This window comes from Lineus longissimus, chromosome 3 (genome assembly GCF_910592395.1).
Source record: "Lineus longissimus chromosome 3, tnLinLong1.2, whole genome shotgun sequence".
Lineage (NCBI taxonomy): Eukaryota > Metazoa > Nemertea > Pilidiophora > Heteronemertea > Lineidae > Lineus > Lineus longissimus.
Window position 1 is genome coordinate 17,766,472 of NC_088310.1, and position 12,092 is coordinate 17,778,563.

Below are 12,092 nucleotides of genomic sequence, written 5' to 3' on the forward strand. Positions count from 1 at the left end.
TTTGGCAGAAATCTCTAGGACAACTGATTGTGTTACCAAAAACTGACTGTCCAGCTTGCATCTCAAAAATTGAGAATGCAAAAGAAGAAGAAACAACTCCTCTAGCATTTGAGAATCAACTTTGAGTTTAATGATGAGGGGCAGAGCTGGCCCAAGCATGTAGCCAACTCCACAGAGTATCAGCAGATATTGATAACCTACCGTTGTCGACAGTGTATGTTTGCAGGAGTGGCGACGTCTGACCCGGACTCCACAGCCGTACCGTACCATCAGCTGAACAAGACAACAACTGGGAACGGGACTGGTGGACAGCCAAACACCACACGGCATCCGTGTGGTCATCCAACGTTTCGTGAAGAACATTTGAATCTGGAGTGGCAAAGACAAGTTTTTAATATATGACTGGTTAGTGAAGAGGAGCTATTACTGAAGGTTCCACATTCAAGACCGAGAGAGAGATGAGTGAGTTACTCCTTGATACTCCAGAGACTGCTGAAACATAAATTGATATCAGTAAAGTTATTTGATTACATGATCCTTGCCATTGAATAATCAACGTCGCCACTTAAAGCTTGCAAAAAGGATGTCGTGGAAGGTTGACAGTACCTCTAAATTCACACTCGACTACTGTGTCATTGAGCCAATGGAAAAACAAACAAATCTGATTTACTCTGGATGCAGTTCGAATCTACTGTCTCACTGAGCCAATGGAATAACAAACAAATCTGATTTACTCTGGATGCAGTTCGAAACTACTGTCTCATTGAGCCAATGGAATAACAAACAAATCTGATTTACTCTGGATGCAGTTCGAAACTACTGTCTCATTGAGCCAATGGAATAACAAACAAATCTGATTTACTCTGGATGCAGTTCTCTTTATCCAACGTTAACTGGTGACAGAAGACACAGGTATTACTAATACTGCTCTAGGTGCCTGGCTTTCGATGTCAAACAAATTTGCGTATTGCGTATAAGAAACTGAATTCCGTAACTCACCAAATGAATCGTAAGGATCTATATTTGAGCTGGGTATGTTCCAGCATCTAATGGTTGAATCGAGACCACCGCTGTAGCACTGTTCACCATTCACGCTGACTGCTATGCAGAGGACGGGCCCAACATGGCCTCGGAACGTGTACACAGGTTCAACATCAAGGGAGGCAGTTCTGTAAACAAAGCAGACAAAAATATACCCGAAAACTTGAAATGTCCTCATATATGTGACCCGTCACAGCAAAACCAGGCTCATGTCGCACAGAAGATGAGCCTAAATGACACCAGGAGATAATGGAAGAAATTGATGTGCTCCAATTTCACAAAAGGCAGACAACAGAGAAATGAACAAACAGTCCGTCTCAACCTGCCAAGCTCAGAGCGACATGCGCCTGCTTTTGCTGTGACGGGTCACATATTCCCACGAGTTTAAATTCAAACTTGGTACAGACCCCACAGATTACATAACAGATATAACTGATATAACTGATATAACTGATATAACAGATTGCCCCTGCCTCAACTCCATCACAGGTTCTAGGGTTGTTTTTTCTCCACATATTCCCACGAGTTTAAATTCAAACTTGGTACAGACCCCACAGATTACATAACAGATATAACTGATATAACTGATATAACTGATATAACAGATTGCCCCTGCCTCAACTCCATCACAGGTTCTAGGGTTGTTTTTTTTAAAGAATCTCCAGTATGCGATGAAAGGAACCTAGAGACACAGCTTATCAACAAGCTAAGATACAAATGACGTAGCAATGAGAAGCCGGTCCAACAATGACATTGAGGCAGAAATCAAACTGGGCCAAAGAAGTGAGTATCATCACAGTCACAATCGAAGACACGGATTTACAGCAAAAATTCGTTGGATTTCACTCACTTCTTGGCAGGCACTGTTTTCTGCAGATTCCAAAGCTTAAGGGTGTGGTCTTCTGAAGCAGTAATCAAGACAGGATCTTCTGGATGGAACGCTAATGACCGCACACCATCAAAGTGACTTCGTAGCGTGTACTTAGCATTCCAGGTTTTTCTAAATGCTTCCTTGGCGGCAGAAATCTGAAAAATAATCAACATGTTTACAGATCGGTAGTGAGGCTATATCAACTATTTCCTACACTTGGGATGGTCAAAATGACAGAGACAAGAAAGACACATTTTATGACAAATTACACTGATTCAGTTAGTTTTCATTCCAGTATCATCTGAGCACCAAAGTTTTGACGTATCGAATATTCAAGAGATCAGATTATTGCATTAAGTTGATTGTTCAAATACTTTTTGCTGAGGAATTTGGAACACCAAATCCTGATGAGTTGATGGCACACTTAGAATCATATTTATTTCTACTCACATCATAAGACAGTGGATCTGCTTCATTGTTGACTGTTAATCCCGCTAAATCCCCTAATCCTAATGCAGCTTCTAAAGCATCATCTTCACCGGGCACACCGATTATTGGCTTACGCTCATCTGCAACAAAACATGAGACGTATCACATCTGTTTTGATTACAGTAGAACCACACTATTAAAGACACCCTCCGGACTGACTGACTGTCCTTAACAGAGAGGTATCCTGATTAGAGAGGTCAAACTGAATGGAAACAACCAATTTGGGACCAAAACTAGTGTCCTTAATAGAGAGGTGTCCGCTAAGGGTGGTTCCACTGTATCACATCTGTTCTGAAACAAGAGGCCCAAGGGCCTGGCGCTCAGCTGAAATGGATAGGTGAAGGCACGGGCCAAGTGTGTGTCGGTACCGTTATTATGAGGCAACGTGAAGCTATAATGTCTAGCACGCAGAAGTGCTGGTGCGAAAGACCTTCTTGCCATATCAGTGCATGCTGAAGTACTGAGTTGACGTCACCCTGCTATTATGACGTAAAGTCATTTCTATTGCCGTTGCAGTAGTGGGGTGTGTGATGACGTCAAGGAGTTGTGTGGTGACGTCAAAGAGTGGAGTCCTTGTCTTCATGCAGCGTAGGTGGAACTAATAACATGCACATGGACACAAGGTACATAATTATTACAGTGTATTTGGTGAGGTGGGGCCTGGTGCTTTACAATGGTCAAATGAACCGACTGTTGTCTGGACATTGATGAAGTGGATGCAGCCAAATGATTAGGACGGTCTTTTTTGTATGTGAAGAAAAGAAGATAAAGAGTTGGTTAACAAAATGAACTTTATTGGTGCGGCAGATATTTGATGCCTTTCGGCAGATATTTGAAGCGCCTTGCGGCAGATATTTGTTGCCTTGCGGCAGATATTTGATAACGCTCTCCGGGAATGGAAAGCAGTAAAACGAGTAAGCACACCTTACTCTGAATGTGGGAACAGCAAGTGCTTTCCTGGACTTGAAATGTGCCAACGACTCCTCTTGCAATAACCAACAACAGTTAATCTGTAAAAAAAAAGAAGAGAAATTAACACCGACTGAATAAAAAAGGGTGACATAGACGGGGAAATGTACACCACCAGATACAGTATGTGCTTGATCAGGCATCGGTCAGATGATATCCTGAACAAGGCATCTATGGAAGCAAATCCAGAAAGAGACTTAACCTTCGAAGGGCACACTTATTACTCAGTGAAAAGTCAGTCCTGTGGGCTGTTTTCCAATCCAAAATAAAAGTGTAACATCTTTAAATTAGTCTCACAGACTGAACCATAACACTCAACAGCCAACCGTGCCCACATGATGTGAGCCGAGAGCTGGGCTTAAAGATGAGCGAGTGGTGTACTACATTTTGAAAATTGTCTATCGTCTACGACATGTGACAGAACAGGATCTAGTGGACTTAATGATGAGGTACTATCAAATAAGGTGTCCATCAAATGAATCATGAGGACCTGTTGAGTTATACTCTAAGCCTGCTATCCTATAGGGCTAGGCTATCGTTTTTGTCTTTTTTACAGCCTACAGTACAGCCATGCACAGCGCAGTGTACAGACAGTACAGGATTGCAAACCAAAAACATGAGCATTGCTGCGTAACGAAACTGCCGTGGAATTCAGACTACGATGTCATAATGTGACTTTTAAAATAATTGTTGTCACGGCCAATGACCAGACAGGGAGAAAACAAACGTAAATGGCGAGATTTGTTGCAAAATTGCCAACCACAACAACTCAGGGACCGTAGCCAAAATGGCCGACGGCAAATTCTCCGGTCGCTAGCGCAGTCCATAAACAAGCATCAATTTTACCAACTTTGGGTGCAAGCTTGGTCATCAAAGTTACAGAACTGTTAGAAATACATCTAAACAACATATATATACAGTTAAAAGTGCATAAAAATCCCGTTTCAACCTCCGGGCGCTACCTTTTTAGCTCACCTCTTAGCAGAGGTGAGCTTATCCCATACCGTGGCGTCCGTCGTCCGTCGTCGTCGTCGTCGTCGTCGTCGTCGTCGTCCGTCGTCCGTTAGCAGGGCACGTTTCGTAACTGTTAGAGCTATTGAGTTGAAACTTGGTACACATGTACCCTTATGTAATGACACCTTGGAGACCAAGTTTCGGTCCGATTCGTTTCATGGTTTGGCCACCAGGGGGCCAAACGTTAAAAGTGAAAATATGCAATATCTCCCTTAATAGTAGTCGGGAAATTTTGAAAAAAATATGGTAGGTACTTCTAGCAAAGGTGCATCATATATCCTCCGGGTTTTTGATTTGACCTCCTTTTCAAGGTCACAGAGGTCAAATGGTGTAAATTGGCCGTTAGGATGTAACGATGGCACGTTTCTAAACTGCAATGACTATTGATCCCAAATTTGGTACACATTTACCCCTTAGTCAGGTAATCTCAGGGAAGTTTGGTCCAATATGATTCACCACTTGACCACCAGGGGGCAAAATCCAAAAACCTTAAAAATGTGATTATTCCTTAACTTCTTGCCCGATTGCCACCAATTTGATATCATGGGTACATCTAACCACCATACAGTATATGTCACACAGGTTTTTAATTTGACCTTCTTGTCAAGGTCACAGAGGTCAAATGGCGTAAATTGGCCGTCGGGCCGTAACTATGGCACGTTTCTTATCTGCAATGACTATTGATCACAAATTAAGTACACATGTACCCCTTGGTCAGGTGGTCTCAGGTACCGAAGTTTGGTGCGATCTGATTTGCCGTTTGGCCTCCAGGGAGGGGGCCAAATCCTAAATTCTTCAAAATGCCATTATTCCTAGTATTACTTGCCCGATTGGCACCAATTTTATATCATAGGTACATCTAATTCTTACAACCATTCAATGTGTCACCCGGGTCTTCTTTGATTTGACCTACTTTTCAAGGTCACAGAGGTCGAATGTACTGTAAATTGGCCATTTTGGGGAAATTGTAATTGCTTGGACCTACATCAAACCTAACACTACATGACACAATACCATGCTCTTTATCCATCTTTCCTCCACATGAGGTGAGCACAATGGCCCTGGCCATTTCATTTTCTCCGCCAGACTCCGGGCCCTACCGGTCGTTATTTAGTGCGACCGCCACCAGAGTGTTTATCAAGATCTTTCGCCGTTTTAATTGCGCGTTTTAGGCAGATTAATCAATTATTACATGCATGCATTATATATCACCGAAATGATAATTGTGTAGGCTATTTGAAAATAAGTTCAGATATTATTTTCGATCTTTGAATTGAATTTAGGCGAGTGATTTTTGACACCCGGTCGACATATCAGGACTTGCAAAATTCACGCGAGATCGCTTGCATCATCGGCACGTTTGAAAACCGAATTTCACAAATTCCACAAATATTTATCACATACCATATGTATCACCACAAAGGTAACTCTCTAGACTATTTGAAACCAAGTTCAGATACTTATTTTCACAAAAATTCGAAGCTATGCAAGCGATTTTTCAGTGGTAGAGATCGACGGAAACAAATTTCTCGCTCTAAAATGACATGAGACGAGCACCAACTTTCGCTAATTTGTGCACAAAATTTCCGCAATATTATAAAAAACTATTGATAAATCTGAATTATATAGACTCTTTTCAGTAGATAAACAAATTTCAGGTACATGGTCATGTTGATTAAAAGAGTATCAACCGATTGAACATGAGAAAGTTCACTCGCCTTCATTGAAGCAGCGACTACCGCCATTTTTAAATGGTGGCATCTCTTCTATCGATCGGCCAATCAGCGGCACTGCTTGCAAAAAGTTGAGCCACCGCCAAATTTGAAATCGCCAAAATTCAGTCAATGTGCCTGCAGCGCAAACTGGTGGTGAAAACTATATTAATTCCATTAAAAGTAAAAAATGAAAAAATATTTAAAAATATTCAGCCACATTTGAAAACAATATTTGCTCTGTGGACCGAGGTAAAAAGGGAAAGAAATCTAAACGCGAAATGACCTCATTCTCTTAATACAGGTCGGATCGCGCTGATTTTTCGTTTTTTGAGTTCACCTTGGGCAACTCCTAATTTAGCACCGTCAACGAAGTGGCTAGGCCTTCCCGGTCAGAAATGTCCAATTTTGTCCACAGATGGGTCCCTGGATGGATGGATGGATTGCAGGACGGACACCATTTGAACAGCTATTCTACTAGCTCCGCTGACTTTGTCAGCTGAGCTAAAAATCTATTGGCAGTACAGTGGAACCTCACTATTAAGGACACCCTCGGGACTGACAAATGCTGTCTTTAATAGAGAGGTATCCTGATTAGAGAGGTCAAATTGAATGGAAACAACCAGATTGGGACCAAAGGTAGTGTCCTGCTGACAGGTGTCCACTAATCGAGATTCCACTGAACAATCGAAGCCAGCACAGCAAGCATTAACCTTGGGAAAACTGCTGCAAAAGCAAGAAACCGTGTAGCTTTCACCGGCGTTGGATTGAAGTTGATGTAAATTGTATCTGACCACATAGCCTGTTTAACTCAGGAAAGCTATCGCGGATTCAGACCCTGCCTTGCTGTCATGATTGTTCTGCAGTCATAAAAATTACCCTGCACTCAGTACAGAAGGTTCATATCCAACAACAGATAACAAAATATCAAAATACAGTGGTGTTCATTTCTGATTCTAATCAGAAAATTTATGAATCACGTGATATTTGATTACTTACGCTCCTCAATTTCATCAGTGTTGCTCATTGGTGGACTTGTACTACCAGAAGAGTTATTATTTGACAGCAGTGATGCAGGGAGATCGTCATCATTTCCTAAATTGGCTAGCATCGCTTGTAACGTCGACCGTTTTGGCCCTGAAGAGGAGAGAAGGGCCGAGATGAGGAAGGAAGAGAGCTCAGCAATATCTATGATATCACAGCCTGATGGATTGCTTCAGGCAAGTTTTGATAGAATACCAAAACCCCTCTTTTTTTACTCGAAATTCCTTGAGGTGATTTTGGAATGAGACACACGAGAACTAAAGAAGGGCAACCGATTCCTTAATTCACACAACCATGTTTTTCCTCGAAGTCAAAATCTCGACAACTAAATCAAACGTCAACTCTACAAATCAAACAATCATTTGAACAGAATTTAACTAATAAGTTAGCAAGTTATCTTCCAGCTGAAGGAGTATCTGCGCACACGTAACTAACAGTGATACACAATATAAACCCGTGATGGTGAAAGAAAATCTGTCAATCTATAAACACGTGATTTTCATGCAGCACAATTTTTCAACACATTCATAATGAATTTCAAGAGAATTTTCCTGCATAGCATCCCCATCCCCAAGAGTTCTTCACAAATTCCATACCTAGGTACATTTTCAACATATTTATCAGATGAAAAACCACTGACCCTCACTTTTCTAAGCCAAGCAAATTCAAATGACTCAAAAATGTTAGGACAAGATTTTCTTTCAGTTTCACATGGGTTCGACAGGACAACACACAATTAGCATTTGTTACTCACTCTGCACTCCCTTTTTGCCCTTCCTCTCCTTTTTATACTGCTCTTTAAGTTTTGATAATAGTTGCTGATCAACACCCCACTCTTCACTGGGTGATAAAGCTTTCTTTTCTGCAACAGTACAAGACAAGGCAACATTAGGCTACTTGTTTTCTTACGTTTTGAAATATCCAACCTGCCTTCTCGATGAAACCAACAGGGCTCGAAGTTAACCCAGGCAACCACTGCCATGACAGTCGGTGCCATCCAAAATGGCCTTCGTGCCCTCCAAAATGGCCTTCGTGCCCTTCAAAATGGCCTTCATGCCCTCTTAAAACTTCTAATACCCACATTTTCCAATACCCAAGGCCCCATTGGCTCTAAAATAGGTGCCCCAAAGATTTTTGAACCCAGGCAACCACTGCCATGACAGTCAGTGCCATCCAAAATGGCCTTCGTGCCCTCAAAAATCTTCTTATACATTTTTCAATACCCAAGGCCCCAATGGCTCTAAAACGGGTGTCCCAATGATTTTTGAATTCGATGCCTGAACCAGCTTTTGGCAACCAAACCAGCATTTGTTATGCTTTGCTTGCTCTAGAGGGCCAAGTTAAATCTGGCAACAAGGGCCGAATTCAAGTATTTGAGCCAAACCTGTGATTGACTACTGACTATGCTTGTTCAAGGCCAACCCACAATTCTTCATGCACAGCAGGCCAGTGCATCCTTTCCGACCGACAGGCATAAACACATGTTAAGAAGTGTTTAGACTAAGAAACAGTAGGCCAATTCAGCCTACAGTATCTCACATATATCATAAATTCCCCACACTGGCGAGCACCCAGAATTGTCTCATCAATGCTTGCTTATTTGGCCTGCATTATTAGAATTGTCAAATGAGAGGAGGTTCAGTGTTACAGAATATTTTAGTTGTTCAGTTATAAACAAGGGTCATAGCAAAGTGACCTTCAATATTGATGAAATATTCAAATCAAACAGGAGGCCAGGGGGAAGTCTATAACGTACACAGTTGTTAGTAAACACTAGCATTTTATCGCAGGTTCTTGCAATATTTCTTGCCTGACAGACAAACAATTGGATTTGCATAATGTCAGAGGGGTTATTCAACATTTTCACAAGAGTACACAGAGCACACTTTTTTCAGACCCCCTCATAAAAAAGTACTGTACAAAATATTTGATTTGTATTTCAAAATTTTCACTCAGATACCCGAGTACGGCATCCCCCTCCCCAAAGCGTACGCTGCTCTCTTGCATCCACTAAGGTGGTTGAATGAAGACCTGCTTTGCGTACAAACTTCCTGAGCGGCCCAAAGTGTCAAGTGCAACAGTGTAGTGCAAACACAAACGGCAACCTATGGTTTGCTTACCCCACTCTGTGCCGTCACCCTGACTACGGGCCTCACCTGCACCCTCCACAGTTTCCGATACCAGAAAATCCAGTTCAGCTAACGCCTCTTCTGTCTCAGGGTCGACGTCTTCAGCCATACTCTCGTTACCAGTCATCTGGAACACAGACACATACATCTGTTACAAAAGCACAGATTCTTCATTACGGTAAACTGAGTTATGTTTGCAATTTTCTCACGACTTGGGTTACAAACGCAATGATAAATCTCACGAAAATATCACTCGAACACATCAACCATTAAATGTTGGCAGCAAACGTTGAATTAAGGCAATGCCAAATGAAAACAAATCGCTGAAATCACGGCTTCGCGAACATTACCCAGTTCAAGCACTTATTCGTAAGCATATGTCACCGATATTAATGCTTTGAAGTGACTTCAAAGCACTTTCACCAACCACTCCCTGAGATTGTCACCCCCAATATTATAAAGGTAATTGGATTTAGCTCCTCCAAAGTGCAATGCTATGTACTTACTTTAGTCTTTGCCCGTTTTGTTTCCATGCGTTCGTCTGCCTCGTCATCATCACCGTCACTGAAACATTATCGAAGTTAGAGATTATCAGCTGAATGAAAATGAGGTAGAAACGAGTGGCAAAGAACTCAAACTCTCACATCAGTGTTTACGTCTGCAAGTAGATGCTGGAATGGAACGCAAAACCGCTAAATGGCAATGTGATTTCACCCAGTAGAAACCTCTTCATATTCTACAGGTGCTTCATCCATTGATGCAGAAGCAAGGCTACCATTGTAAGTACTTTCTCATCACTCCCCAGTCGAGAATGTTCAACCAATCAGAAACGAACAGGAACCGCTCCATCGAGAGTTTGATACCGACACTTGAGTGTCCCAAATCGAGATTTTCTCATAACACAAGACTGAGTCTGCTTTACCTAGAATTTTCATCCTCATCATCGTCCACATTATCCGATGAGAGGAAGTCAAACGTGGCGAGAACCGATGCTTCACTTTCCATGAGAGCGCCCTCTGCTAACGATGCGGGTAACTTCTTACCCGATGACCTGAAATGGAAGATGATGGACATAAGCAACCGTTTCAAGGCAGCGAAGGAGCTGGGTGTTCAAATTAGAATTCATAGTCTCCCAAAACTTGGCACTGCTTGTAGGTATTCAGTCAACTGGGATAGGGAACCATTGTAATGACTCTAAGAAAAATACTGTAAATCACTTCATTGTTGCAGGCATTTCATCTTTGCAGATTTTGTCAATCGCCTAGCTTTGCGAAAAATTTAAATTGAGAAGAAAAAAATCTTTTTGATGGAAAAATCGAGAGAAATTTTGAAATACATTAAAATGAAAATTGTATAATTTGAAATTTTTCTTGAAATTTTTTCAAGTTTTGCAAATTGGAAATAGAAATGTCCCATTTCCTTACCGTCTGCTATGGCCTTCATTATTTCTAATTTTTCCGCCTTCACCGTTGACCATGTGGCCGCCATCTTCGTTTTCTGCATTGTACGGCTGTAGGCCAAGCAGCGCTCGTACCCGGGCCGACCGTACGTCTAATATCGTGTCTGTATAACCTATTTCTTGTAAATATCTGAAAGATTGATAAGTCAAATATATTCACAGGACTAATCATTGTCTAACTATAAACTCGGACAAGCTGGGCTAAAGTGTACATCAATTGTACTTGAGGTCGATCCTTTCTTTCGACTTGTATTGTTTGGATCCATCAACATTACTCAAAAATCATCTAAATTGCCTCTGCCTCAACAAGTTCTTTCATTCATGGATACATATATCAAAATTCTTTCCAGAAAGGTCAAAGAAGTCGTGCGTCTTACACTGATCTTAGGGTGATTTTATACAATATCAGGTCACATATACATGCTCTTTAGAATGAGCAATATTCAAAAGGATTGTAACAATGAGAGAGGCAAAGTAACTTGCCAAAGGTCACCATCATCACTCAGTTTCTTTCGCACATACTCACTGCCTAAGTAATTGTCTTCCCTGCCGCCATGTTACATTACTATTCGTTGAACTTGTTGATTCACCGTCTATAATCATGTCATCTGAAAACAGAGGAGGAAAACTCAATTAACGTCCTTCATTCATACATCATCATGAAAGGTATCATTGCCCAGATTTGGGCCTTTGCATACATATCGGTGGTGGCAGTGATATTGGGAAACTCAAGCTGGAATTAACCAGCCGTAACAAATAGTTCATACGATAGGGTAGATAGTATGAACAACCCTTGTGTGGCAGCTGTGTTTATGCAAGCCGAATAAACCAAGAAAGGAATCAATGAATCTGTACATTGGGTTAAACACTACCTGGACAAGTATAGACACACAATAGACCAAGGTAGGAATCAATGAATCTGTACATTGGGTTTAACACTACCTAGACAAGTATAGACACACAATAGACCAGGGAAGGAATCAATGAATCTGTACATTGGGTTTAACACTACCTAGACAAGTATAGACACACAATAACCCAGGAAAGGAATCAATGAATCTGTACATTGGGTTTAACACTACCTGGACAAGTATAGACACACTGTACATAGTACATTCTAACCAATCACCTCAATCTCAGTGCGTCTCAATCAAGTGTTACAGTACGACTCATTGGTCGCAGCCAAATTGTTTTCTGATACTCAAAAGCCAAATCAGCCCCCTGGTTACAAAATTTGTTGTTTCTTTCACATCCGTTTTTAAAGTCATGCAACAACAGGAGCAAATAAGTCTTTGTATGTAAGGTAGGTCTGTTAATAGATATTTCATTCCTTCAGATGATATAATATAACTCGTGTAGCAGGA

At 41.4% G+C, this 12,092-nt stretch overlaps 1 protein-coding gene across 2 annotated transcripts in view; it reads right to left on the reverse strand.

Annotated features, from left to right (window-relative positions):
- The window catches only part of LOC135484060 (striatin-3-like), a 32,185-nt gene that overhangs the window by 9,758 nt on the left and 10,335 nt on the right, over window positions 1-12,092 (reverse strand). Inside the window, exons 4-14 of one of the 2 annotated variants that reach the window (XM_064765152.1) lie at window positions 11,255-11,336; window positions 10,694-10,858; window positions 10,192-10,320; window positions 9,776-9,833; window positions 9,297-9,396; window positions 7,895-8,002; window positions 7,096-7,233; window positions 2,363-2,481; window positions 1,892-2,067; window positions 1,000-1,169; window positions 202-369 (exon numbers count right to left, since the gene is read on the reverse strand). In XM_064765152.1, the coding sequence (XP_064621222.1) occupies window positions 202-369; window positions 1,000-1,169; window positions 1,892-2,067; window positions 2,363-2,481; window positions 7,096-7,233; window positions 7,895-8,002; window positions 9,297-9,396; window positions 9,776-9,833; window positions 10,192-10,320; window positions 10,694-10,858; window positions 11,255-11,336 (1,413 nt within the window). Of the gene's footprint in view, window positions 1-201; window positions 370-999; window positions 1,170-1,891; window positions 2,068-2,362; window positions 2,482-7,095; window positions 7,234-7,894; window positions 8,003-9,260; window positions 9,397-9,775; window positions 9,834-10,191; window positions 10,321-10,693; window positions 10,859-11,254; window positions 11,337-12,092 lie in introns of both variants that reach the window. The other variant, XM_064765151.1, reaches the window with a different exon arrangement.